Consider the following 26,694-nt stretch of genomic DNA (forward strand, 5'->3'; position numbering starts at 1 on the left):
AATTATTTGTTTTTTATCATTTCTTAAAACAAACAGCAGAAATAATTATTTTCTTTATTAAGTCTTGTTTCATCTTTAATACAGACAATATAAAAAAAGAAGAAAAGAAGAGGTAAGAAATATAAATCAAACTAGGTAAAAAAAAGGATCAATTTTATCTATAAGTGCACCTATTTATGTACATATTTTTATACGTATGAATTGCATTGCTCATCGAAATTTCTTTTGATCGTTGATCTCGATACGTTCGTAGTTACTGTTGGCGCGTGCGTAATGGACTTTCCTCGGTCATCGATGTCAAACATGCCGACCAGTGCTGTATTAAAACAGTAGCACTTGGTGTGCAAGAGAGTGAAATTTATATCACAATAATATCTATATATAATTAATATATTTAATTATATATATATATATATATATATATATATATATATATTTATTTATTTATTAACAATCATTTTTTATTTCAAATTATTTATATTAAATGCTATAACACACACATATAAAAAATATATAAACAGCTGTGAGCAAAAGTTATTACATATATTATTATATATAATATTATATATAATATAGTATAATATATTTGAAAAGTATGTAAGAGGAATTTCTGTGCTATTACGTCATCTTGCACCGCATCTGTGTCGACCAATAGTGTCAAAGCATTGAGTCACCATGGTACTCGCGGCAAAAGGGAACAGGTCGGAAGCTTTGGGACTCGTGGTAACCAAATTCCGGTCAGTCAGTTGTGCTCTAGCGTTCCGTTCACGTTGTCGGTTGTTCGCGCACCGAGGTTGCGAGCTCTTATAACGAAACGTTTCTCGCCACAAAATCCAACAGACACTTGCGATCGATTAAATCGAATTCGTATAAAATACACGTGTCAGTGTTTATTATCCCGATCGCTCCAATTCTGGCGGCCAATTTCTGTTCCCTTTCGGTTCATCGATCGACCGGGGGCAAGCCGTTTTCGCGCGCATTTTTTCCACGAGCAACAAGCTATAGAAGGAAGATTTCTTTGGACGGAAAGATTGAGGTTAGTCTCACACTTGCTGTGCGTGTCGAGTCATTACTGGTCGTGAACGAAGCCCTTTTATTGCTCTTAATGGTCTCAGCATTAACGGCAGAATCGTACATTCTATTACATTTAATTTCTATTATTGCCTGTTGAAGCAGAGTCCAACAAACGACAAAGAGTTTTGGGACAGCATTACTTAAGCGAAAATTTTCTATTTTTAAGTTGCAAGTTTTGAATAATTATATAAATAAATAACATTCAAGGCAACAAATTATAAATCAAATTTTATAGTTAATTCTCTATTATTTATAATTATGAAAACTCGCGCGATAAGTCACTATATCTTTGTGAAAAAAAGGAATACAATTGAAAAGAAGATGATTTTTCTCGTGTCTTGAGTAAGTCGTTTCAAGAAGTAATAATTAACGTTAATATAAACAGAGTCCGTTTTACATTCATAAATCACACTTTGTTATGTCTCGAGGCAAAATTAGACAGATGACTTTGCCAAGTTTAACGAGTACATGTCAGAACAAACATGTTGATATATTTTGCCCGACATTCATAAATGCTATGACGAAAATGTACATTAGAATAGAAATAGATATAATTTATAATTTATGTCGTACATTATCAAGTATAATTATTTCGCGCGTCATATCATTCTTGACGTAACAAAGGACAAGGCCATTGATAGCCATACCATATGACTTATCAGAATTTTACATAGTATGTAAGTCGCAAGTGTAAAGTTTTCGCAGTGAGATAAATCTTTTAAAAGGAAAAAAAAGATAAATCTTGAAAAATTGAAGATATTTTGAAAACGAAAAAAAATTTGATAACGAAAAATTATAAGATCGAATAATGCTTGAAAATTTATTACAACAAATTTATTTTCAACAAATTCCATCGTTCGATTCTCGTGCTTCTATAATTTTATTTATAGCTTCTATTGCGTGTAATTTTTTTGCGATTATATCATCACGTGAATTGCACGAGATCATTGGCTTCCACGTAAACTCGGATGATCACATTCCGGAAATTTAACACGATTGTAATAAATGTTAAAAGATTACCGCAAATTGCGAGATTACATCTCGAAAAATCTATGTAATTCCGATGAAAGTCGAAAAAATATTACATTCGCAAGATTATGCAATACTGATAACTTCTCTTTTATGATTGAGATAATTGTCTCGCGAAAATATTTCGGAATGTAGACAGCTGTGCGCGCAAATGTCATAACGTGCTATCAGCGGATTACGATTTCATCGGTCATCTATAAATATATGTATAATTCAAGTGTAGTGACACGTCACATGTCGAATATTTACGAGCGTAAAATTTCTACACCCCGGAAGCATACTTTCTCAAGATGTCTCGAAATCAAATGTCTTATCATCTTATCATCTTATTAAAATAAAAAGACCAGTGAATTAATAACGATTAGTGTCGAGGAATGTTAGATATTTGAGAGCTTTAATATCATTAAAATCAGCTGATTCAAGTTTTATTATTTCATACATTTACTACGTGATATGTAGTACAGTTCCTTTTCTACAAAAAGAAAGTAGAGAATCAGCACGATTTTCTTATATGCTTTTCTTATCTTGATCAGTAAACTACAATCGGTAAACAAAAGATTAAAACTGTAATGAAAAGATTCAGCGTTAAGTCAACGAAAAGCAAATTCTAAAATATCTTGATAAAATATCTTGAGAAAATCATTCACTCGTAATTCAAGCCCGTTGGTGAATGAATTAAAATCTGCCAAATACATCATGTCATTTTCGTCAATATTAGTTAACGTGACATTCTTTGATTTCTTCCGAGATACCTATCAAATCGCAATTTATTTCATATAGACGAGGTAACTTTTTTATCAAATCGATAACTTTCCGTTCCATTAATTCAACCAAAAAGAACAAACTCATTATCATACTTAGGTTTAGCGTGCCAAAAAATATGACTTGTTACGCAAGGTCAATTCTAATAATGACGGCAATTTAAATATAGAATTTTCGCGTTGTGGCGTACGTGCTGCGAGCGTAACAGGCAAATGTTGCGTGTTTTTCAGGCGTCCTCGCGATCATCCCGGAGGACGCTGCATCGAGCACGTCAACTTGCGTGGAAGAGGCAAAATAGAAGAGGAGATTGCGTCGATCAACTTCAAGTTTACGAGGTGGCATGACGCGATCGAGCCAATAGTCGACGAATCGATTAAATACCGAAATAATAAACCCAGCAGACGAAGCGAAGTCGATTTTCATCGATTGACGAAGTATTCGCGCTTGGTGACGAAGATCGAACACCGAAGGAATCTCTCTTCTTCACATCACAAGCGTGACATCACGACGTGCATCTCGCTCTCACGCTGATAATATAGTTTAATAGTGAGAGCAAGCAGTGAGAATGGCTCTCTTCCGGAAGTTCAATGGTAAGTACTTATTTGTCAATTAACGATTATTGGCTGTACGATATCGTGTGTCTCTATTTGCTCGGTTTATATTTTTATTGTAGATTTTTTTTAGTATAATTCATCGATTTTTTTTTATTCTTGTTAAATTGTCTATTTTACTTCGTTTTAGATATTTATAATCTATTATATTTTTAAATTAAGTCTCTTTAAAATATTGATTGAAATCTGCTTAGTATTTATAACTAGAACGTAATATGATTTCATAAATTTATTTTATATATAATGCACATATGTAGATGCGAAAATATTAATTACATAATATTAAAGAATAATAATAATAAATATAGGTACAAAAATGTTAATTATAATATTAAAAATATCAAAATATTTAAAAAATAATAAATATTAATAAAATAATGAAAATAATTAATAAAATATAATAAAAGTAATAAAATATCAAAAATAAGAAATATTAAATTTCTAATAGTCATATCTCTATTTTCGCATAACGATTATTTTTGCACATATAAATATCATATATAAAACATTGAAATATCAATAGTTCAATGTCCAATATCTTTGCCAATGTATGTATATCGGCAGCTCTTTAGACTTTGGTAAACAAATTCCAAAGTTCTCGAATATGTATGTGTTAGCAGTTAAACAGAACATATGAATAATGATAAATAATCGAATATTATAAATAACTGAGTTGTTACCAAATAAAAATTTCAATTGCATATAATTAAAAAAAATCAATACGCATTATAAATCAATATTTTTTCAATTCGAAAGAATATTAAAATTTTCACTTAAGTCTTACTTTTATATGTACAAAAAAATTATTTTTCTCGAAATTATTTTTGGGGAAACTTTGTGACATGATTTTTGCGAATATCACATCATCACATTGACATAGTGAATAATTCTTCTTACGAAAATTTCTAAATGATAAGCATCATCTTAAATATGATAAGTATTATATAACTGCTTGCGTGTAGATTGAACAAAAATCAGAAGAGATAGCTACAGCACGACATCAAGTTCATATGACTTTGCGACGCGTCATTTGCGATGTAAACGGAAATTCAAATAAGCAAATGTTGCGCATTACATTACGCAGTTGCATATTCGTCGCACACATCGCGTATTTTTTATCGCACGAGTGACGTACAAGCATGTCTCAACTTCGTACAAGGTGTTCGTAACACGAGCTTCTACTTCCCGTTGTTCACTTTGTAGAAATAGATACGGAACAGATATATTCTGGCACATTTTCCGTTCTTAACTTGAAAAAAAAAAAAACGTAAATGGAGGATTTATCGATCGCGTACAAGGTCTGCCAGAAGCATTGATTTTAATCTTGACGACGTATTCTAAACGTATCTTAAATCAAACCGTTCAACGAGACATTTTTATTATTAGAGATAATTTTTTATGGGAAAAAAACTGTTACAACTGTATTTCTTATATTTTCCAGCATTACATTTGGTACAAATAAATTTTTAATTAAATTTTTTAAAAATCAGATTTCTTTTATCAGATATATTAGAGAAATATCAGATTTATTTAAAATATTAAGAAAATTTCAATTTTAAAAATCTGGAAATTTTGGCTCAAATTTATTATAATAAAATGAAAGATTACAGCAGAAGATCTTGAACACGATATAATATACAGCCGTAAAACTACTTGTTAATGAAGTGAATGACTTGTATTTAAATGTGTACACGAAATTACTGGAAACACTGCATCATAAATGTGTGAATTTACTGTACTCGAGTCAAGATATTTTCTACGGTATAAATATTATCATGATTAATATTCTCGATCTACCGGCATGTAATTATCATACGTGATAAAAAAAGTTAAAAAAAAATATTACGCAACTCAAAGAGCGTATTGGTTTTGGATATTTGCTTCGATGTTTTGAATAATAATTTTACATGTGTAATTAATTTTTTCTAAGTTGTGTTGACTATTTTTTTTTAGATTATGCTTATCATGACATTGTTATAGTAAATATTTTTGTGTCATAATATTATATTAAATACATTTTGTTTTCTTTATACACACACACACACATAGTTAATCAAAATTAATAACATGAAGAAAATTATTCAATCCGAAAAATATGTAATACTAAAGCAAAAAAATTGATACACAAAGAATATATTAATATATAGATATAATATTGCATTAAATTATTTTCACTAAACAATTGACAATTTATGTAAAAAATGTAATTTATATTTATAAAAATAATCGTGTTAAATGTTGTAAATTACAGTTTCTCTCAGAATTATCACATACTTTATAATCAATAACCTTTATCAATTTAGAAAAATAATATAGCTGTATATTTCCATGCTAAGGATTTTAGAAAATTATATAAAAAGATAAAGAGATGTAGGAAATTGTGTATAATTTTTTTTAAATTTTATTTTCCTTATCCATCGCTATTTGAGTCTTTTATAATTTCATTCTTTTATAATTTCATTAAAATATCATTTAATGCTGCTTATTTATTTTTAAGTAAGATTGCACTATCTTCCGATAATATAAAAGAAAGTCTTTAATTAATTTCAAGATAATATAAAAGAGAGTTAAAAATTAATGATCAATAAATAATAAAATAATATTTTGTGTAGACAATTTTAATAAAAATTTAATTTGTCCACTAAACTATTTATATATTGAAGTTTAAAAAATTGTAACAAAATTATATTTACCCATCAAACATGTAGAGAATATTTAGAGTTTTATTTGTTAATAAAAAATGTAGGTATGATTATTCCGCAACGATTCACATATCAATGATATATTGCTTGTATCAGAATATGGAATTGGAATTAATTTAATCTTTTCATAACAGTTAAAGTAAAGATCAAAGTATATTGTATCGTGCGATATGGAAAGGATGAAAACGTGTTACGAAAGTAATCTGCTATCGATTCGATTTTCTTTCTCTCTCGTCGTGTACTGTAATTATCATCAATTCAATAACGCAACACATAATCGTTAATACGAAAGAGAATGATTGTTCGATCACGTATAACTTCATGGTCTTCTAGAATTTATAACCTGCTTCAATGTTTTTCCTTGAACGGAATTCTTTTGAATGGTCAGGGTTGACTGCAAGCATTAATAAAATAGTTATAATAAATAAGTTATAACTTTAAAATACATTTATAATTAATCTTAGAATTTGATAGACGCAATATATTATCAACTATATATTTGTAGTGATATGTATTATTTATTAATATGTGTCCTATTAAAATTAAATATTAATATTAATAAATTAAGATTAAAATTAAATATTAATATTACTAAATAAAAATTATAAATAATATATAATATATAGAAATATAATATAAAATAATAACATATTAGTATTAATAATTCATTATTTCTTGAAGTGCTTGTTTTTTATAGCAACATAGAATGTCGCAAGCTGGACACGCAATCGTAGTTATTTTCGTGCATATTACATATAATAGAAGGCGAGATGTTTACTGTAAAATACGTCATTCATTCTTGATTTGAAATTATTAGGTTTCATATACTGAAAGGTTCAAAGTCTCAATTTTGCGTTATAGTGAGACAAGCAGAAATATATTTATGTTCGTGTATTATTTTGATGTGAATATACACGATTATTTCAATAATGAATATTAATAGAAAGTTTGCAATAGGTTTTTAATAACTCTGATATTAAGAACATAGTAATAAAATAACAGTAATTAACATAGGAATAATGCTAATTATAATATAGTTTAAAATCGATTAAGTGTAAATAAAAGAGAGAAAGAACTCCTATAAATTATTAATTTGAATAAACATGTTTTTCATATGTATTTTAATATTATATATTTAAAATTAAATTTTAATATTATATATTTATTATGTTTAAAATCATTAAAAATAAACATTATTTGTTTAATTAAAAAATTATTAATATAGATCATTAATACAGATAAAAAATTATTAATAGATTATAGATTATGATTATTATTGTATCATTGAAAAATATATCGCATTTAATAAATTATCGCAATTTATCTCAATTGACTCTTTAACAATAGGCATTTGTATGCATTACAGAGAAGATTCCCCGGAGAGGAATTCTGGGGGCGATGATGTTTCTGGCTTGCATGTTCTCGTATGTTATTCGTACTAATTTATCCATAACTATTGTTGCCATGGTAAATGCTACGAGCAAAGACGGTGGAGTAGGTCCAGCGTGCTCTATAGCAGACATAAAAAACAATAAGACAATCGTGCTCAAAGATGTAAGTTGATGATCACTAAAAATTTATATAGAAACTTTCACAAAATTATACTATAAATATATCTTTCTTATACTTTTCTTTTAGTTTGGAGAACGTTTTGAATGGAATCAACACATCCAAGGGCTGTTACTATCAGGATATTTTTATGGCGTTTTACCAGCTAGTGTACCAGCTGGACTTTTAGCCGAAAAATATGGAGGTTCTAAAGTAGTAGCGTAAGTATAATTGAAAATAAATTAATAATTATTAATTTGTCTCCAGGGAGTTATTTTTGACTTTTTGTTATATAGATTTGCCACATTAATACCCGCAGTATTAAATCTTTTGATGCCATGGGCTGCTTCTGTTCACTACGGTTTCGTCTTCGCACTTCGTTTTATAATGGGATTTTTTGGAGTAAGTTGTTCATCTTGTATGTCTTTCAAGTATATTGTGAATTTGTTATATTTAATAAAATTGTATGAATTCTCTGCATTCAAATACTATACTTAATTGTGTTTTGGGACTTTTATATCTAGTTTTAATATATCTAATTTCATTACACACATACACATAGAGTATATTTTTTTTACTTAATTTTGTAAATTTTTTAATAGAGATATTTTTTATGCTCCTTTTTGTATGTATATTTTCAAATCAGATGTATGTAAATCCTTAATAAAAATAAATCTTTAATTTTTAGGGCGCCGTTTATCCTGCTCTCCATGCGATGATTGCTAGATGGGTGCCTCCTGGTGAAAAGGGCATGTTTGTGTGGACTATGCAAGGTAATTAGTCTTTTTTTTTAATGTTTCCAAGATATAATAATATGTAATATTTATATGTTTTTGGTTTTTTTTAAGGTGGTCCATTCGGAACTGTTGTGACATTCGCTTTATGTGGTGCGGTAATCAGCGCTTATGGATGGAAAACTGCATTTTACGTTACAAGTGCACTTATGTTAGTTTTTTATGCTTTATGGGTATACCTAATATACGATACACCGGAATTGCATCCCGGGATCACGGATAAAGAGAAAACGTATATAAAAGAACAAATCGGCACTACTGTCTCAAAGCAAGAGGTTTGAAATATATTTTCATAAACTACAAAATAATGAAAAATAAAAAAAGAAATTATTAATATTAATATTAATAATCTTACATAGGTCCAATTACCAGTAAAGGCAGTCGCTACATCTTGTCCGTTTCTAGTATTATTGTGGGCTCATTTTGCAAACATGTGGGGTATATATTTCATCGCTACAAACGGCCCGAAATACACGTTAGAAGTCCTCGGTTTCAACATGAAATCGGTATTATTTTCGTAATGAATTTATTTCACGAAAAAAAGTCTCGATTATAATATTATACTTTTATCTCGTCATTACTAGAGATGTTTCTATTTTGTTTATAGGGTGGCGCAATAACTGGATTGCCTTACATAGCTAGATTAGGCGCCGGAGTATTATTTGCAGCAGCGGGCGATTACGTGCGAAGGAAGAACTTTTTGACTCTAGGCTGGTTAAGAAAGATATTTATGCTTTTCTGTAAGTAACAATCTATTGTTTCTTTGTTTGAAACAATCTATTATTAAAAGTTGAGATATTGTAATGTATGCGTGTATATATGTATAAACAATGTTATCTAATTAATGATTGTTGCATGTTATATGAACAGCTCACTTGGGACCTGCAGCTTGTTTAATAGTGATGACATATGCCGGTTGTGATGCTACAACTGCGATGATAATGTTAATATTTGCGTTAACCTTCAACGGAGCTGCGTGTCAGACCAATTTACAAAATCATCAGGATTTAGCACCAAACTATGCTGGTTCTTTATACGGAATTATGAATACATTCGGTAGTTTTCCCGGATTCATCATTCCACCCATTATTGGTGCTTTAACCAATGAGAGAGTACGTTACATTTTTACATTAAAATTATGTCAAATATATATACTCTAATTTGTTTAACATGTTTTCATATTACAGAACGGAGTTGAGGAATGGCGTATAATGTTCTGGATATCGGCGATAGTATTTATATCGGCAACGGTACTCTTTTGGCTATTCGGATCGGCGGAAATTCAATCGTGGAACGATTCGACTCACACTAAAGTACCTACTGTCGCTGAAGAGGAGAAGCAGATAACGATAAAAGATACAGCGATTGATACGGAAACCGAAGAAAACGAACGTCTCTAGTGATTTAGAAAATTAAACGAAGGTAATATGTGTCCATGTCTGTACAAAAATTAATAGTTTATTGTCGAAAAAAGAATGCATTTGAGGATAATGCAAATTTTGACTTTTCTGTCAAAAAATGTTATTATGTCATATTTTATATACCAATTACAATCAATTTGTACAGCTTCCAATTGTTAATGGATACGAAAATAATTATCTCCTTATTAACGTATATCATAAACTTGAAGTGAAACAGAGAGAATTAAAATGTACAGAATATTCAATATAGAATATTCACAATTATGTTGTAATACGTTTAGAATATTCATGCTCCCAATTACAGATACACATTGCTGGAATATCACGACATCTTTTGTATTTAATCTGATTTATATCTTCTAAGATAAAGTTATTTTCTCTTTTTTATCATATAAGACTGTAGAATATTTCAGAAGATAAAACGTTTTAGATTTTATACATTTTTCACAACTTTCATGCATTTGTATCATCTCAAATATTTAATTATAAGTATTTATATATTTGATATTGTATCACGTGTACTACTTACATCACAAAACGTCACGATCGTATCATCAGATATCTAAAAGAATTATAGACGTGGTATTCAAACAATGTTTCGAAACGTAAGAATACTCTATAGTGCATTTTTTGATTTCGTGCCAAAGTACATATATGTTATTCTCATTGAAGGACAAAATTATGGTCGATGAATCTAATAGATTCTCTGTGAGATAGATACGAGGAACCTTGGCACTGTCTTCGGGCTAATAGCCGAGGCTAAGTTAGATATTATAAATACTTTACGCTAGGTACATTAAATCGTCACGTCTGTATATTTCTCATTATACACAATGTTAAACTTTCTTTGCGCGAGTCGATTTTACATGTAACTGTGATATACATATTCGCAGTAATTTACGCATACTGATCTCCGATTTAATCGCGGCCAGTGATCTACAGATTGTCTAATATTCCAATTTATTTATGAACATTAGACAAAATAAATTAGGCGAATAAATTAAATGACAAAATCACAAAATATTCGGATCATGAAACAGAATTGCGGTGATAAAAGTAGCTTTTCTCTAATTTTTACTTGTGTCTTTGCATCCAGAGAATGACTGAAAATTTTAAGATCTAATCACTCACATCTGAAATTGATTGCACTCGTGAATAGGCGAAGAAGAAACACATCACGTTCATAGATTATGAAAAGATATAAGCAACTGTACTGAAATGTACATATGTGTTTGCTACATATAGAAAATATAGAAAATAATAAATGTGTTGTTCCTATATTTGAAAAAGGCGATCATTGTTTAAATCGAATTATTTTTACGCAATGTTTGTTGTTTCACCAATAATAATATTACTACACATGTAATTATATTAAAATCTATGTAAAGGAAGTGTTTAGCAATAATATTTTTTGCGCGCGTAATAACCATAAAGAAAAAGTATACATGAAGATACAACTCGTTTACTTGTTTTAAAGTAAATAAGTTATGCGCATATATAGATGTGTCATAATATTATTAATTGAGTTGTATATTTTATTTTTAAACACATATTTTAAATATATGTCTTTTATTTAATTAAATCTCGACAGCATTTGTTTTGTGAAATTCGTATACGAATCGTAATAGATTGTATGTACATGTATAACGAACGATTGAATATTGTGCGACTTCTCATTATATAATAATAAAGAAATTCATGTGTGTCTCTACAAATGTGGTCAAATTTATTATAGGTAGATCAACAATCTTTTTTTTTACTTCTAGATGATTAATAAATAAAGAGAAATGGATGAACTTTTTTATCAATTTGACAAAATTGCACGCACATTCTTATATATATTTGCATTTTCAGTAAAAATCATTACATATGATTTCTATGTATTAAAATTTTTGTTTTTATTATTTTAAAATCAACAAAAAAGTGTTAATGTGTTCAACGCAAAAAGATTAATTCGCTTTTCGATTTTCACTATTATATCCATCTTCGAGATTCCGATAAAGGACGAATAGAAACGACTCTAAATTTATCTACTCGTGGCCTAGCGCAAATCTGGTTATTAATAGATCGCCTACAATATTGATCTAGGTTCAGTAATGTGCAATCATCTACATTGCAAGATATATGTTCCTCGTTTATGTCATCATCGGGCAAATTACGTTCTTGTGTAGCTAGAAAAGTAATTGTGGGACAAGTATCGCGGGTGCAAAATGTGCTCTTCAATATCTGCAATGCTTTTGTTGCTTGCAAACTTGGAACGCTCTCAGATTGTGATGATTTCTTACAGTAGGACTTAGGGACCGATCTCGATCTCATAGTGCTAACACTAGTTGTATTACTAGCAGAATTATCTCCTAATATTAAAATATAATTTTTTATAATTATAAATTATAAGAATTAATCACAAAAATAAATAGAAAGCACAGTAAAAAATAAAAGGTTTTTTTTTAAAGAATTTTTACAATCTTTGAAGGAAAATATACAGATACCTTTTAATGACCATGATTTCGCTAATGTACTATCGATGATACGAGCCCATCCACTGATAGAATCTGTGAAATATTATATACAATAGCAAATTATAGAGAAATATGAAGAAGAAGAGTCACACATATGTAATAATAAAAAATTGCGTAATATATATAATGTATATTTCTATATACATATTTTAATATATAAGCATATATTATAATTTATTTATTGCAATATATATATATATATATATATATATTTTTTTTTTTACTTATAATTAATCATTCATGAAAAGATGTTTTCGATTTAATATATTAATGTACCTGGAGTCTGGATGCCTTTCTTCGAAGTCATGAGAATGTTAATAGTCTTATTAGCAACATCGCCTGTTTCCTCAGATGTTACACTACACGGTGTAGACAACTGATCGGTGGTCAATTTTTCAATCTTCTTCTTCATTAAGTCGGTCGGTTGGAGATGCGGATTTTTCGCTTTCTCCGAAGCTGTCGCGACAACGTAACACGGATTATATGCCAATAATATATCCCGTGTACGCAGCAATTTCGTACTTTGGAGCGGCAAATCTTTTTCTTCTTGAGCTGCTACGCACCAATGACATATCGATTGCCTGGCACAAACTGAGCACAGAACCTCTTTAGATTCCTTGATTCTCGCAACTACAGGAACTCCAGCGAGTCCTGTTTGAGTAGCAGCGATCTCCGTTTCCTTCTTCAGCATAGACTCGACCATCTTCCTTCTTCTTCGGTCGAGTGTTTGCTCAATGGATTCGGCTGTACAGAAGTAAGTTGTAAATTTTGTTAGCAAATTATAAATAAATAATTTGATAAAATATGGCTTGTGTATGCTTTTTATATATAATTATTTCGTTTATAAATAATCGATTTGATTATAAAAATTAAAAAAAGTTTATTTTTCTGTATATATAAAAAGTATTTTATATAATAAATTCGCTAACGTTGTGATTGTTTTCGAATTTGCGCGAACTTGGATCCAATCAAAACTGTCTGCTGTATCAATGAATTCAGGATATTCTTAACAACGCTTCGTGCACCACGAGATATCTCGTCGCAAGTAGAACGCAATAGATCCTTTATCAGTGGCAGAGTGACAATTGATGCTTCGAAGGGATCGACCACCACGGGTATCTTTAATTTCCGTAGCACGTCTTCTTCCTTGATATCAGGAGACTTATAACTGGCTACAGTTTGGATCAATCGATCTGTCGGTGGATATTTGAGTCTATTCGCTCCTTTCACGATTATTTCATCCATCAGATCGTCGATTATAATTCGAGATTCGACTCCTCTGAGGCATTCCTGAAGACAGCTTTGCACGAAACTCTTTGTTTCTTCATACTCGGCCAATAGTTTGCTATTTGAGTGTCTCGGCTTGCAAGTCAGCTTAGTTTGAGTTTCATTGTCTAACACGATACTATTGGTATTGCGATTGTATCGTATTAAGGTTTGCGTTTCCTGACACTTCACTTCGACGGAGGTTCGATCATGGATGGGATCAGATATCCAAAACGCGCGTGACAGCAGGAAATTTAGAACCTCGAGTATTATTGTCTCTTTATCTATAATATCTTCTGTCAGATTTTCTTGATGGTTTTCATGCGTATAACGTGATAAATAATTTATTGCTTCATCCTGCGATGTTCTAGGAACAATCGTAATTATAGTCTGACTCGAATGATTGCTCTTGAATACGGGCATCGGACTGACATTCATTAAAGCTGAAAATGTCTGAATTCTGAGGTCTATCTAATGATTTACTTTTTTAATATTTTAAATTTATCTCTCACGTTTTATAAATGTAATTGAATAGAGATTTAAAAAAATAGTTTATATATTATGGCGTAAATATTAAAATATATTAGAAATTAATATACAGAATTATTTCTATTATCCAGCATTACATAACATTTAATTTACATTAAAGAATTACAGAAAAAAATAAAAATGCTTCTGCAAATTTTTTCTGTCATTTTATAATAATTAATGTAAATATAATGTATAAAAATATAAGATATCTTATATATAAATTTATATATAAATTTCTAAATTATTTAAATATAAATTTGACTTATATTTTAAAATTAAATATAACTTTGACTATTTATTTAATTAAGATTTAATTTACCAAAGTTCTTCAATTTAAATCTCTCTAAATTATTTAATAAATATTAAAAAAGAAAAGAATTTAAAATATCTTAATCAATCTTATGGATTTTTTTTCATTACTATTGCTATTGCTTACTTATGATATGTTCAGAATATTTCTCAGGCGGACAAGGGCTACTCATGTACATCGTTTGTGATGCTTCATGCTTATATTCGATCGGTATACCCACTGTAGGGACACCCTGTAGAAACGTTTGATTCTCTGCATCTTTGGTAGATTCCTGTTCTAATTCTCTGAAATTGATCAAATACTTAATAAGAAGAGGTACACGGGAAATAAAATCCTCCTCGCTTATGTCGAAAAAATCCTTGACGTTTGCTGAAATTCTGCTCGTGCTCTTAATTTCTCGAAGTTCGACATCTTTGTGCTTTAATATAACATTCTCGACATCTTCCTTTGGCGTAACCGCAATTAAAGTTTGAGTCCATGATGTTGGCAAAAAACATTTCCCTTTTTTATCTTCTTCTTCCATCTATAAGAGTGAGTGAGTCTGTGAGATTATAAATTATATATCTCTATATTCTCTACTTTTTGTGTGTAATAAAATGTGTATATAAAAATATCTGAATGTATGTATGAAAGAATAGATATTTTGTGCTATTATTAATCAATTCATTATTTTAAACATTGCATACTTTGTAATGTTACACATAATAATACCATAAACATTAATTAACATCATAATTAAAAATCAATTACTTCTATTGAATGTAATAATTATTCGATCACACGTCTTTTGCGTGTTACTGTGATCCCACATCGATGCAAAACGTGTTGTACTGTAGTGTGATGACATTGCAAATTTCGTACAATTATTTTATGTATTAAATTACATTTTTTATTGTGAAAATTTTTTTATAAAAATTTAATCATTTTACAAGTTACAGACATTAGAATTAAACTGACATCTCACGACTAGATGTTTCTTATTTTTAGGTTTTCATACCTTATACACTTTTTGGCAATTTCAGTCGCTTATTACATATTATAGTTTGTAATATATATTATAGGAAAAAAAATAAATACAGTTTATCTTTTATATACATATTTTATAATTATTTTTATAATGATAATTAAAATGATAATTATATTTTTATAATGATAATACATATATAGTAATGTAGAAAAGATAACTTTATTTTTAAAACATTTTTTATGAGAGAAAAGAATTTATTTTTATTTTTTCGTTGAAAAATTAAAGAGATCTTTGATTCACTTTAAGAATGAATGTTCTTATTTCCATCGGTTTTAAGAGAACATTGACTACATTGTCATGAATCTCCACAGGTTGTATGTTGTCTTCCTCATTTAAAATAATTTCGTTTGTCTCTGGTTCCCATTCCATACGATTATTTTCGCTTAATAGCTGATTAGCGCCTAACGTAGTTTCTTTGATCGACTCAATCAAGAATGTTGAAAATAGATCCTGTCGGGACATAATAAAATATTACACTCTTTTCTTTTTTTTCTAGAAAAATTCTTTTAAAACTATATAAGTTTTCAAAATGTTGTAATTATATATATATATATATATATATATATATATATATATATATATATATATATATATATATAATCAACTGAGTATATTATATTATATTAGTTGTAATAAAAAAAATGCAATTAAATATATTCGTAAAGAATATAAAAAAACATACTTGGATGTTAACTTCCACTGGTTGAGACAACTGTTGCGCTTCACCGACTTCAAAGATATGCTCCAATCTCAGCAAAATCGTGTCATCTTTCCATGGTTCCAAAGTAAGAATATGCACGTTTGGCGGCAATGCTTTAGTAAGACCCGAGACCTATAAAATAAATGTTAATTAATAAAAATCACAATCAAAATTGCATTTGCTTATAAAATAACTTATAACTTGTAATATATCTTTGGAAATTACTTATTAAATTGTTTTTAGTGAAAAAAATATCTCTGAATCTTAGAAATCATTGATCAAGCTTTGATAATGTTGCACAAATTATATTTTTTATAAAGATGTAAATTAAAACGTAAGAATATACCAAGGTTTTGACTTTAGACGATATATTTGTGTATTGTTCAGAGGTAATGGGGCTGCCTATGATCCAGGGATGTAGAGCCAATTTGAGAGCCAGTTCCTTTTCTTTCAATACGAATTCATCCACATTTTTCAGTTTACCTCCAAAAAGATAATGCGTGCCTCTTGCTACTAAGCCTTCGCCAAACGCAGTTTCGTTCAATGCTTCACCCACACCAAACGCATCATCTTTGAGAAGTCTTCGATGAAGCTAAAAGCCATTTCATTTATTATATATGCATTCTTGCTTGATTTCAATATGTTACATATTTTAAAATATTTATCACAAACACACAGATACACATGTTATACAGTGGATCAGTAAGTTCATAATTTGTTTACTTTAAAAATAAAGTTTTATTTAGAATCTAGAATTTGTGTAAGATTTATATTTTAAATCCAAAGTTATGTCTATTAAATATAATTATAGATATTTTATATTAATTGAATCTTATATTAATGTTTAATAAATTAAATTTTATCAATTACAAAGATTGATTAGTCAATTTTAGATAAATTTACCATCAATTCAACGGCGCCGTCTTGCAAGCTACTTCCTCCCTGGGCACGATCATTCAGAACACTTAATTTTAATTGTTTCTCCTCGTCTTTAATTGCGATTTTACTAGTCACCGGATAATAATTTCCAGATATCGGTTCTTTCAATTCTAAATCCCATGTTGGCCGATAATTTCTTATACGCTTTAACATCTCTCTTCCATTACTATCTGTATAAAATACATTGTCCGTTTTTAAATTGCTTGAATATCTCGTAATAATTTCTTTGCCAATTTTATCTCTGAAATAAGATAATATACGATTTTATTTAATCAACTCTTCGACATTTATTCATGCAAAATATATTTCTTTTTTAAATAGCATTTATATATAAAAATATGAAAATGTATAATACAAGCTATATGATTATAATATTTAATTTAATATTAGCATTTAATACTATATATATATATATATATATATATATATATATATATGAAAATTATATAGAAAAAAATTATGATATATTAGGAAAGCAATTTAATTTAAATTTTATGAGAAACCTGAGAAAAAAATTTGCATTACACGTATATAATATAAATTAAGTATAACAATAATAGAAATTAATAATACTTGGCAGGTATCGGTCCAATGAGCCAATCGAATTCAACGTGTTCTTCTCCTTGATAAATTCGAATTACTTGACTGACCCATTCGTTTATTATGTGATGGAGTTCTTGTACGACAGGACCTGTGAGAAAAAAATTTTAAATAATATGAAATAATACATTTAATGAAAAGTGCATTTTTACGCAAAATGAATGAATTCTATATGTAATACCTTTGTAAATTTTGTACGATCCGGTGTATGCAAAATTTTTGGCTGATGTTTCTTTAGGTCTGAAGATATACGCGCCGGATGATCTATTTTCGAAGACCTCATTATTACCTTCCGCTCCTTCGTAGAAATGGAAAGACTGTACGAGGTTCATGTCTTTTTCTTTGTTCCAATGTACCATTAAGTTACCGTCTTTATTGACTGATATATTATACAACTGAAATTTGTACGAGAAATAAATTCTATCTCATGCGAATTAGTTTCGAAAAATAATTCTATTATTATTCTTATATTTTTCTTCCTCAAGATTAACTTTGCATCATCAGTAAAAACAACTGACTTGATTCTGGGACCAATTAATGATTAAATATATGTTTATTTATCATAATATATAATGTTTATTCTAATTTTTTCTACCATAAAATATTTATTTAGACACACTTATCAATTGTGAGATTATCAATATCCAATATTATGTAATTATGTTAGAATAATTTTTATCAGAGACTTAATATATTTTAAATGTGTTATTACACACACACATATCATATTAACCAGTTCAAACCATTAGATTAATCAGTTCACTAAAGCATTTAGTAAAACAAATTTCGAAAGCAATTTTAAATTTATATTTTGATTTTGAATTTATTATTTTGATTGATATTTAATGGTTTACACACACAAATTTAAATATTTATATGTATTTATTTACCTCGTTATTTATGAATTCTGTTGGTTCAGGTTTTATTATTTTTTTCTGCGGTTCTTTATTAACACTATAAAAGCGCAGACCGAAGGCAGGAATATCTGCCGCGTGGAAAACAATTTCATTTACTGCATCGCTCAGTCTTCCTGGGATCTTTTGTACGCTTTCGGGAATCGGAACTATCTGCGAGGCCAAAGATCTTCCTCCTGTTCAATTCCACAAAAGTTATGTATCGTGCAAAAGTTATTAAAAAATATTATTATTTTATACATATATTCTTTTATATACTTTTATATTCTTTACACACGTTTCACATAGTTTATTAATTTTATATATTTTTACACAATTTATCTATTATTAAAAATAATCTTCTATAAAAGATTATCACAAAATCATTAATATATTTCATTTATCTTTCAGAACATACTATTAATTTTTCATATACATAACTGCTCTTTCATTTCTAAATAATCTAATTAATGAAACTTTATATAAAATTAAATTATTGAAAATAAAAATGAAATCTACTTTTTATATTTAGGTCAAAACATATTTTATATATTATTTTATATATTATTTTATATATTATATATTATTTTATATATATTATATATTATTTCGTGATTATATTAATATGCAAATATATGTAATTCATAATTATATATATTAATATCATTTTGAAGTATTTCTCTCAACATTTTACATACCGTCACTCAATGATGTAACTACATAAGAATTTCCGTTAACGGGAAGACGAATATAAGTAGAGACAGGCCTGCTCAGGGGGTTGTACACCACTACTACTATGAGCGTGTCATTTTTTTCGGAAAATGCACACGAGCTAATATTTAGGTCCAAACATGTGAAAGTCTTGAAGGATGGTTCCAATATATTTGTCATTCCTGACCATTTTCTGTTTCACGAATATTAACCAAATTAACTTCCATATGAGATATAATGCGATGGAAACAATATATATATGCGTGTGTATGTGTTTCTTTATGTGTGTACATAATATTGTATATAATGCATCTAAAAATTCATCATTCGTTTAATTAAAATTAAAATTACGACAAGAAGAATATTTCCTTTACTTACCCTATGGCCTCCGAAATTATTTCTTCGGCGTGAGATATACTCTCATACAATAAACGCGCATAATCATCCGCGACTAATTGCTTCTCAGTGCCGGTAACGGCATCGTGATGCTGCATCACTCCCATCGCTTCACGGAAATGTTCCAATTCCTCATCGTGATTCTTCAAGTTTGTCAGAGCGACGAGCTGTTTGCTTGCCTAAAATAATAGAAACAAATAATCTATCTTGCGAACGCAACCCGGTAGAGGTAGAGTCTGGATATTGGATAGAATTACAATTCTGATCATTTTACCTGCAAAAAATTATTTCCCATACGCTCAAAGTACTTCGAGGTTGGTCTCGATGAAAAGTACCCAGTCCAGTAAGAGTGAGGATCACTCGCATACGGGAAGAAATCATCGTTCTTAGTAGGCCATTGAAGTTTTTTGTCATTCACGGCTTTTAAGTAGCATGAGGGTGTCGAATAAATCACATTGACTGCGGAACCATTACGCTGATTTGTGTATCTGAAAAAGTTATACAAGAAATCATGTAAATTATATGTTGGCATAATCGGGACACATTATTTTTATTATTTTTATTCATGCAATGATAATAATTGCAATTGCATTCTCTCGTAAATTTTCTATCAAAAATCTAGTGTCAACAAAATTGAAATTACAAATCATTAATATGGTTGATTTAATAAATTGACGAAGAAAACAAAATTTAGATTGTGATATTAAGATGGCGATAATATAATTTTATCCTTATATAATATAATTTTATTTATGAGAGAATATAATTTATGAGGATATAATTTTATCTTTTATTTTAATTCTCATAAATTTTATTAATTATTTAGAATTAGGAATGTCTGTAAGATAATATAAAAAAATTGATTAAGATTGAAATTTTTATACTACGAGGAATTTTTCAAAAAATCCTACAGTACTTTCTGAGAGTTAAAATTAAATGTCTGTTAAAGCTTTACAGAAAACATTAACAAAGAGATTTCTCATATCTCACCTGTTACATGATGAATTTTTTTAACTTCAGGAGGGATTTCTACTGATCCCATATTTTGATATTTATATTCTTTTTCAGTTATAAATTGCTATATATATTTCTATAGAAACTTTAATTATAAAAATGATTTAATTTTAATAATAAATTCTAGTTATAAACGGTATTATTTTTTCCATTTAATCCCTCAATGGATAACTATAAATTTACTTGATTAAAAAATGATTGTAATAAAATCTATGCTCGATAAAGATGTGTTCTCAGAAATCAAAATCAATCTTTGTAAATTAATCGCGACTTACTTAATCAGCTTGTCCAAGTTATCGAACCACATATCAGCCTGTTGGTAGTTAAAATCATCCCCCATAGTAAGGATAATATGATTAGTTTTATAGGCACGTGCTTGAGTATGTGCATACGTCAGGAATAGGTCCACCTGCCAATAGCACACAAATTTTACTTACCGTGAAGACGATGTTTCACACTCGCGGAGTCATATAAAAATCCTTTTGTTTCTCCCTATTAGCGATATCGTCCTTGCGAAGCAATAATACTTTTTTATGCGAGTTTGCAAACGTCACATTTCGAAAAGACGTATACGAATTATGTGTATATAAAAATTATAAATTTTTATCGTTAATACCTTATCAGCTTATCCAGATTCATGAAGTACATTTCCGCGTGCTGATAAGTGAAATCTCCTCCCATCGTCAATATGATATGATTCGTGCGGTAATAATTAGCTTGCGTAACCGCGTATTTAAGAAAATCATCGATCTGGCAAAGAAACATATCGCGTAGATTATGATTCTCCTACAGAGCGAATGTCCTGAACTACCCTTTAAAAAATCATCATTGTTAACTACCCCTGTTAGTTAACAATTACGATTTTTGAAAGTCTTTATACATATTGTTTCTAGTCTTTGCTACCAAGAAAATCTCGCCAAACGAAAAATTCTGATTTTAATAAACTTTGCTCCTGAACTAAATGATATAATGGACAAGTTTAAAAATATACAGTCACAAAAATATTACAGATGCTGTTGTTAGAAAGATTTTGAGAATTAATAATAATCGCTTCTCTCGGACAAATAGAATGGAATCGCATTTTTTTCTTGTAAATACTTATTGTTAAAGTTTTATTACTAAAATCAAATTTTTATCAAGTTGTAAACTAATATTTTTTACTATGTATTTGTATCATTATCTTTTTGTGAATAACATTATTTTTTTTAGAAATTATTATATTATTTGTCGAGAATTAATTGTCGTAAAGCATCGTGTTAGCCTTATTATCATTAATGTTTAAAGCAACTTCATTAGTTTATCGTTAGGGATGTTGATAACTATTACTATTACATACCCTTCTCTCGATGTTATAATCCGGGCTATCGGGGTCATCGATCATTGGTTCGTCAGCGCATAGAACATCGAAGCAAAATCCTGGTGGGGGACTGTAAGTGTTGTACATTGCGGTCGTGAACAGATTCGCTCGCTTGCCTGAAAACAATAGTATTTTAATTATATATTATGTATATTATAATTTTAGAGCATGCAAAATTTAAATTCAATTTTTTCTTAATGAAAATGTCGAGAAAAATCATCGTTTATTTTTATACATGTATATGTTTCTTTGTAAGTTACTCTTAAATTACGATTCAATTGAGAGATAAATTTTGCGCGAAATTATTTGATTATAATATTTTACTATTGAATTATTAGATAATACTCCAGTTTTACGTTAATTATTAAGCCAATATTAATATTAATGTCATTTATTTATTAAAAATTTTATTTTTAAAGTTTGAATTTCTATTTTACCTAAACTCGGACTGCTCTTCCAAATGAATTCCATCGACTGATCATTCAGTCTTTTGCTTTTATCCTGATAATCAATGCGACCGAATAACATCCCATCGAATCCCATCTGCGCAAAGAGAGAAGCCTGTTCTCTGGAATGGCCGAACGGATCTATCTGCCATCCTATATGCGGTCTAGCACAGCTTCCGAACGTGTCATTGAGTCGCCTAGAAATAAATGATTAGGCACTTATTTTAATACATTAATAATAACTCTACATAAGATAAAATATATCTATGTAGAAGACAAAAATATACATATTATGTAAATACTACATCAATTAATTAAAAATAAAAATTAATAGAATAAAAATTTAATAAAAGTAAATTAAATAATTATTAAACTAAAATTAAAATAAAAATTTTATATAATGAATACTAATATATTCATATTAATGCGTTTTATAAATCATATACATATATTGACAAGTGAGAAAAATATTAATACACATGTGGTATAGTGATAAAAATAGTTTCAAAAGAAAGAGCCGAATTCGATTTAATCATTTACATTCAGAATCTGTCTCATTCATGTCTATAATCCAAAACACACACCTGAATCCCCATGTGAATTGATCGACCAACGAATGATAATGAGTACAAGCCTCATCATTCATGCTCCATGCTCCTCCGATGATTTCCAATCGTCCTTCGTTGATCAACATCTTGACATCGGCCCGTACCTTTTCGTTTTGACGTAACCACCATTTCCAGAGATAAAAGGTCTCCACGTAAATAAATCTGCAGACATAATTGATGTGAAATTTATGTGCTCTTTGAAATGTTTTTAATAAGACAAGGAAAAAATTCTCGTAAAAATATTGCAAATGTTATAAACATCTTATCGTAGAAATAACAGGTCTGATAATATGATTATCTACGTCATACTTATCTATAATTAACATGTATCGGATATTACGTGAATTTTTATCGCGTCAAAATTTATACTTGTGTTGTCTATTATCAAAGATATTATTTAAGATAATTACCTTCTGTTAGGATCAGCCAGCAAAGCCTTAATAACGCTATCAAGAATATATTGCACGCCGGCCTTTTGAATCGTAGACCGACCTTAAAGGATAAAAAAATTATTAGTTTTAATCACGTTCAAAAATATAGATAAAAATTTGTTTTTATATTATTTACATTTTTTCGTTCCAATTTTTATTATTTACTCACTTCCAAAGTAATACTGATCCACAGTTTTTAGCCAACCGACATCGTCATGAGTATGTGAGACTATATGAATATTAAGTTTAGTTGGATCCACGGCATGACACGCCTGAGATTGATAAAATATGTTTAGTCTATATGTGTATTTGTAATTGCTAAAAATTTTAAATAAACATTATACAAGTTCTATTATTTCTATCATTCGAATATGTATAATTTTTTTTCTAAAAATAGAATATTTTTAATAATTTTTTAAAATTTAATTTGTTTTATTGCTATTTTTATTTGCAATTCTCATTACTCTAATCATCAATCCATTATACGTGAAAGGCTTGTGTATCTACCATTTATTAATTCAAGAGTTTATTATAGCAATAATTTAATTCAATTTTTCAGAACTTGAAAAAGATAAAATATCTATATTTAATTTTTTTAATCTAAAATTAACATTTTGAAATTCACATTAAAATGAATTAGACTATTATTCCACTTTAATATCAAGGCTTCTATTTATATTGTACTTTGTTACAATCAACAAGGACATATTGTGATTCTACCAAAAATACAGAATTTTAAAAATAAAATTGATTGCGTATGGCTCTGTTTATAATTTCCTCGAATTTTTGTTTGGTAATTAATGATAGCATTTAACATACAATTATTTTATCATACAATTTATATAAACAAATAATTATAAATTTGTAAGCACTAATTAGCGATAACTCATGCCCTGGCGAAAATAAGAAACTTTATAAAGCGTTAACAACCGTTGAGTGAGGGTTTTCTGAGAGTTTATATGCTTTTCAAACTTTGTAAGAGCACTTACATAACGCTGTTGGGTTTTGAATGCTTATCAAACGCTGCAGTGTTGCAATTTTTGTTCTACAAACTCTTTATATAATGTTACATGAAAGTTTTGCAATGCTGAGGTAACATTTTTCAGAGTACGTTCAGTAAACGTTGATACATCTTCGTGTACAGAGTTTACTCAGACTTTTCAAACGTTTACGATTACGCTATAACGTACAAACGTCTTTTAAACGCTGCAGTGTTGCAATTTTTGTTCTACAAACTCTTTACTAATCGTTTTTAAACTCTCGACGAACTTCCACAAACGTTCATGTAAACGCCAAACAAACGTCTCATTTTTGCCAGGGTGGTCGCAGAATAGCAGATATTAATGCAAAATCGGCATGAATCCTTGAAAGTAAAATTATGATTCATATCGCATGTTCCTCGTTGTTTTGATTAGCAGAAATAATTTGCTTGTACCTTGTAGCCGCAATTCTCGGTGACCGTCGGTTTTAATGTGGCTCGTGGTGCCGCATCGACAAAGTGTTGTGTGAACAGAAGCGACAGAAGTAGAAGCGGTAATTCGTACCACAACATAGCTGAAGTCTTTCCTCCGCAACGTACGTAACTAACTAATGAGATAACTGATGCTGCTGCTTTATATTATACCGTTGACTAAACGTATGTCTGCCTTTATCCGTCACGGCGTACTATCGCAATGACTAAACGTATGTCATGACGGATAAAGACAGAGATACAGACCGATGAATACGAATACAAAGGCGTAAACATATTCAAGTTCTATTTCTTTTAAAGCACGAAGGAGAGTTCTCTTTTTTTTTAGAAATATCACTGCGTGCTTATGTTGTGTGCAAAATTTCTGTAATATTTATAATAAGGGTTTGTGAAGAAATCCATAACTATCCAGACAACATTAAAATTTCAATATTAAATCAAGCAATTAATTATATTGTTTCGCAAAAGTCATTTTAGATTATTTTGTTTAGAAAATTAAATTACGACAAAATTAAAGATAGAATTTTATTATTTTTATTAAATAGAAAACACTTAAAGAATAATCATATAAGAAACACTTGTATTTTATAAGTTGCGTAAAAAATAAACAGAATTTTTAAATTATATATTGTGTAAAAAGTTTTATAAATTCAGAAAGAAAGATTATCTTAGATATGACAAAGATTATTTTAGATATAACTGTATTATCAATGAGAAAATATTGCTAATATATTATAAATGTGCAAAATATCATACAAAAATGAAAATAAATATAATATTTATTTTCTTTGAAAACATAAATATATTAAAATATTTATATAAAATTTAAATATAAATACAATAATAACAGAAATACATTGTACATCTCTCTAGCTAATCAGAAATTGAAATAAAAATTAAATATATTACGTACCAAAAATAAAAAAATTTAATATTATGTATTTATTGTAGTTATTATCAGAGGACAAGTTGAAGAGCATATATATTTGGAACATACAATTCTGTGATAATTGGTATCATGAAGTACAGGATAGGACAAATTGGAGAATTTAAGGGGAGGTCTACATTCAGGAGTGGATGAGGAGAGATTGTTGAAGAAGAATTCATTCCATTTTCTTGTTTAAAGTAAAATAATACCAAATTGCTCTTCCTAATATTTAATATTATTTATTTTTAATATTTTTTATTTCTATTGTATCTAAGAATATTTGTCGGCGCATCGATTTTTGTAAAAATTATATCATGTAGATAAATATTTTTAATATCCAAAATTAAATTAAATTTTATTATTATATTATTATAATTTTTATCGGTCATAAATTTATATTATATTTATTATTGATAATAATAAAAAAATCACTTACACACAATCAATTTAGATAATTTTAGATACTACGAAACATTTAAAAATAATAAGATATTGTAAAATTTCGACCTTTAATTCGGCTTAATCGCTCAAGCATCGAATTAACAGCGAGCTCTCAACTTAGAGCTTAAATGTCGAATCAACGTTTAATTGACGTTATATTTCTGC

General features: G+C 28.7%; 3 protein-coding genes across 7 annotated transcripts; 1 reads left to right on the forward strand and 2 right to left on the reverse strand.

Annotated features, from left to right (window-relative positions):
- The first annotated feature begins 702 nt into the window (after window positions 1-702).
- LOC145972224 (sialin) lies at window positions 703-11,656 on the forward strand. 2 transcript variants are annotated; one of them, XM_083100641.1, is made up of 11 exons: window positions 703-1,036; window positions 3,096-3,455; window positions 7,545-7,732; window positions 7,817-7,947; window positions 8,023-8,128; window positions 8,415-8,499; window positions 8,575-8,795; window positions 8,880-9,026; window positions 9,128-9,260; window positions 9,391-9,632; window positions 9,708-11,656. In XM_083100641.1, the coding sequence occupies exons 2-11, from the start codon at window positions 3,431-3,433 to the stop codon at window positions 9,918-9,920; spliced, it is 1,491 nt and encodes a 496-aa protein (XP_082956767.1). In that variant the 5' UTR covers window positions 703-1,036; window positions 3,096-3,430; the 3' UTR covers window positions 9,921-11,656. The 2 variants fall into 2 exon arrangements, with proteins under 2 accessions (XP_082956767.1, XP_082956766.1); XM_083100640.1 differs by lacking the exons at window positions 703-1,036; window positions 3,096-3,455 and adding an exon at window positions 6,459-6,561.
- Window positions 10,734-15,525, reverse strand: LOC145972223 (uncharacterized). Of its 3 annotated transcripts, none has more exons than XM_083100637.1 (6): window positions 15,318-15,525; window positions 14,694-15,108; window positions 13,390-14,169; window positions 12,737-13,204; window positions 12,431-12,493; window positions 10,734-12,295 (listed from the first exon to the last, which is right to left on the reverse strand). In XM_083100637.1, exons 2-6 carry the CDS (start codon window positions 15,088-15,090, stop codon window positions 11,916-11,918), a joined length of 2,088 nt encoding a protein of 695 aa, XP_082956763.1. In that variant the 5' UTR covers window positions 15,091-15,108; window positions 15,318-15,525; the 3' UTR covers window positions 10,734-11,915. The 3 variants fall into 3 exon arrangements, with proteins under 3 accessions (XP_082956763.1, XP_082956762.1, XP_082956764.1); XM_083100636.1 differs by having other exon boundaries at window positions 14,694-15,090; window positions 15,318-15,524; XM_083100638.1 differs by lacking the exon at window positions 15,318-15,525 and having other exon boundaries at window positions 13,390-14,153; window positions 14,694-14,785.
- A 209-nt stretch (window positions 15,526-15,734) lies between these two features.
- Window positions 15,735-25,289, reverse strand: Lmanii (Lysosomal alpha-mannosidase II). 2 transcript variants are annotated; one of them, XM_083100635.1, is made up of 17 exons: window positions 25,125-25,289; window positions 23,859-23,961; window positions 23,669-23,750; window positions 23,235-23,420; window positions 22,642-22,847; window positions 22,184-22,320; window positions 21,123-21,256; window positions 20,108-20,321; window positions 19,816-20,012; window positions 19,425-19,630; window positions 18,724-18,923; window positions 18,015-18,228; window positions 17,807-17,924; window positions 17,198-17,474; window positions 16,641-16,886; window positions 16,277-16,426; window positions 15,735-16,044 (listed from the first exon to the last, which is right to left on the reverse strand). In XM_083100635.1, exons 1-17 carry the CDS (start codon window positions 25,239-25,241, stop codon window positions 15,814-15,816), a joined length of 3,018 nt encoding a protein of 1,005 aa, XP_082956761.1. In that variant the 5' UTR covers window positions 25,242-25,289; the 3' UTR covers window positions 15,735-15,813. The 2 variants fall into 2 exon arrangements, with proteins under 2 accessions (XP_082956761.1, XP_082956760.1); XM_083100634.1 differs by lacking the exon at window positions 21,123-21,256 and adding an exon at window positions 21,464-21,597 and having other exon boundaries at window positions 25,125-25,288.
- Between the last annotated feature and the right edge of the window lie 1,405 nt (window positions 25,290-26,694).

The sequence above is a fragment of the Camponotus vicinus genome, unplaced genomic scaffold (assembly GCF_025532165.1).
Source record: "Camponotus vicinus isolate PSW18456_S1 unplaced genomic scaffold, iyCamVici1.0 SCAF_5, whole genome shotgun sequence".
NCBI lineage: Eukaryota > Metazoa > Arthropoda > Insecta > Hymenoptera > Formicidae > Camponotus > Camponotus vicinus.

What these genes read in the sequence shown, in the direction of transcription:
- LOC145972224 (XM_083100640.1), top strand. Translation starts at nt 6,474, where the DNA reads ATGATTGTTCGATCACGTATAACTTCATGGTCTTCTAGAATTTATAAC. An exon ending in GAACGGAATTCTTTTGAATG is followed by an intron (nt 6,562 to 7,544) that starts GTCAGGGTTGAC and finishes TATGCATTACAG; the next exon opens with AGAAGATTCCCCGGAGAGGA. An exon ending in TTATAATGGGATTTTTTGGA is followed by an intron (nt 8,129 to 8,414) that starts GTAAGTTGTTCA and finishes TTTAATTTTTAG; the next exon opens with GGCGCCGTTTATCCTGCTCT.
- LOC145972223 (XM_083100637.1), bottom strand. Translation starts at nt 15,090, where the DNA reads ATGGAAGAAGAAGATAAAAAAGGGAAATGTTTTTTGCCAACATCATGG. An exon ending in ATATTCTGAACATATCATAA is followed by an intron (nt 14,170 to 14,693) that starts GTAAGCAATAGC and finishes AGACATTTTCAG; the next exon opens with CTTTAATGAATGTCAGTCCG. An exon ending in AATTCGAAAACAATCACAAC is followed by an intron (nt 13,205 to 13,389) that starts GTTAGCGAATTT and finishes ACTTCTGTACAG; the next exon opens with CCGAATCCATTGAGCAAACA.
- Lmanii (XM_083100635.1), bottom strand. Translation starts at nt 25,241, where the DNA reads ATGTTGTGGTACGAATTACCGCTTCTACTTCTGTCGCTTCTGTTCACA. An exon ending in CCGAGAATTGCGGCTACAAG is followed by an intron (nt 23,962 to 25,124) that starts GTACAAGCAAAT and finishes TATCAATCTCAG; the next exon opens with GCGTGTCATGCCGTGGATCC. An exon ending in ACGGCGCCGTTGAATTGATG is followed by an intron (nt 16,887 to 17,197) that starts GTAAATTTATCT and finishes AATGGCTTTTAG; the next exon opens with CTTCATCGAAGACTTCTCAA.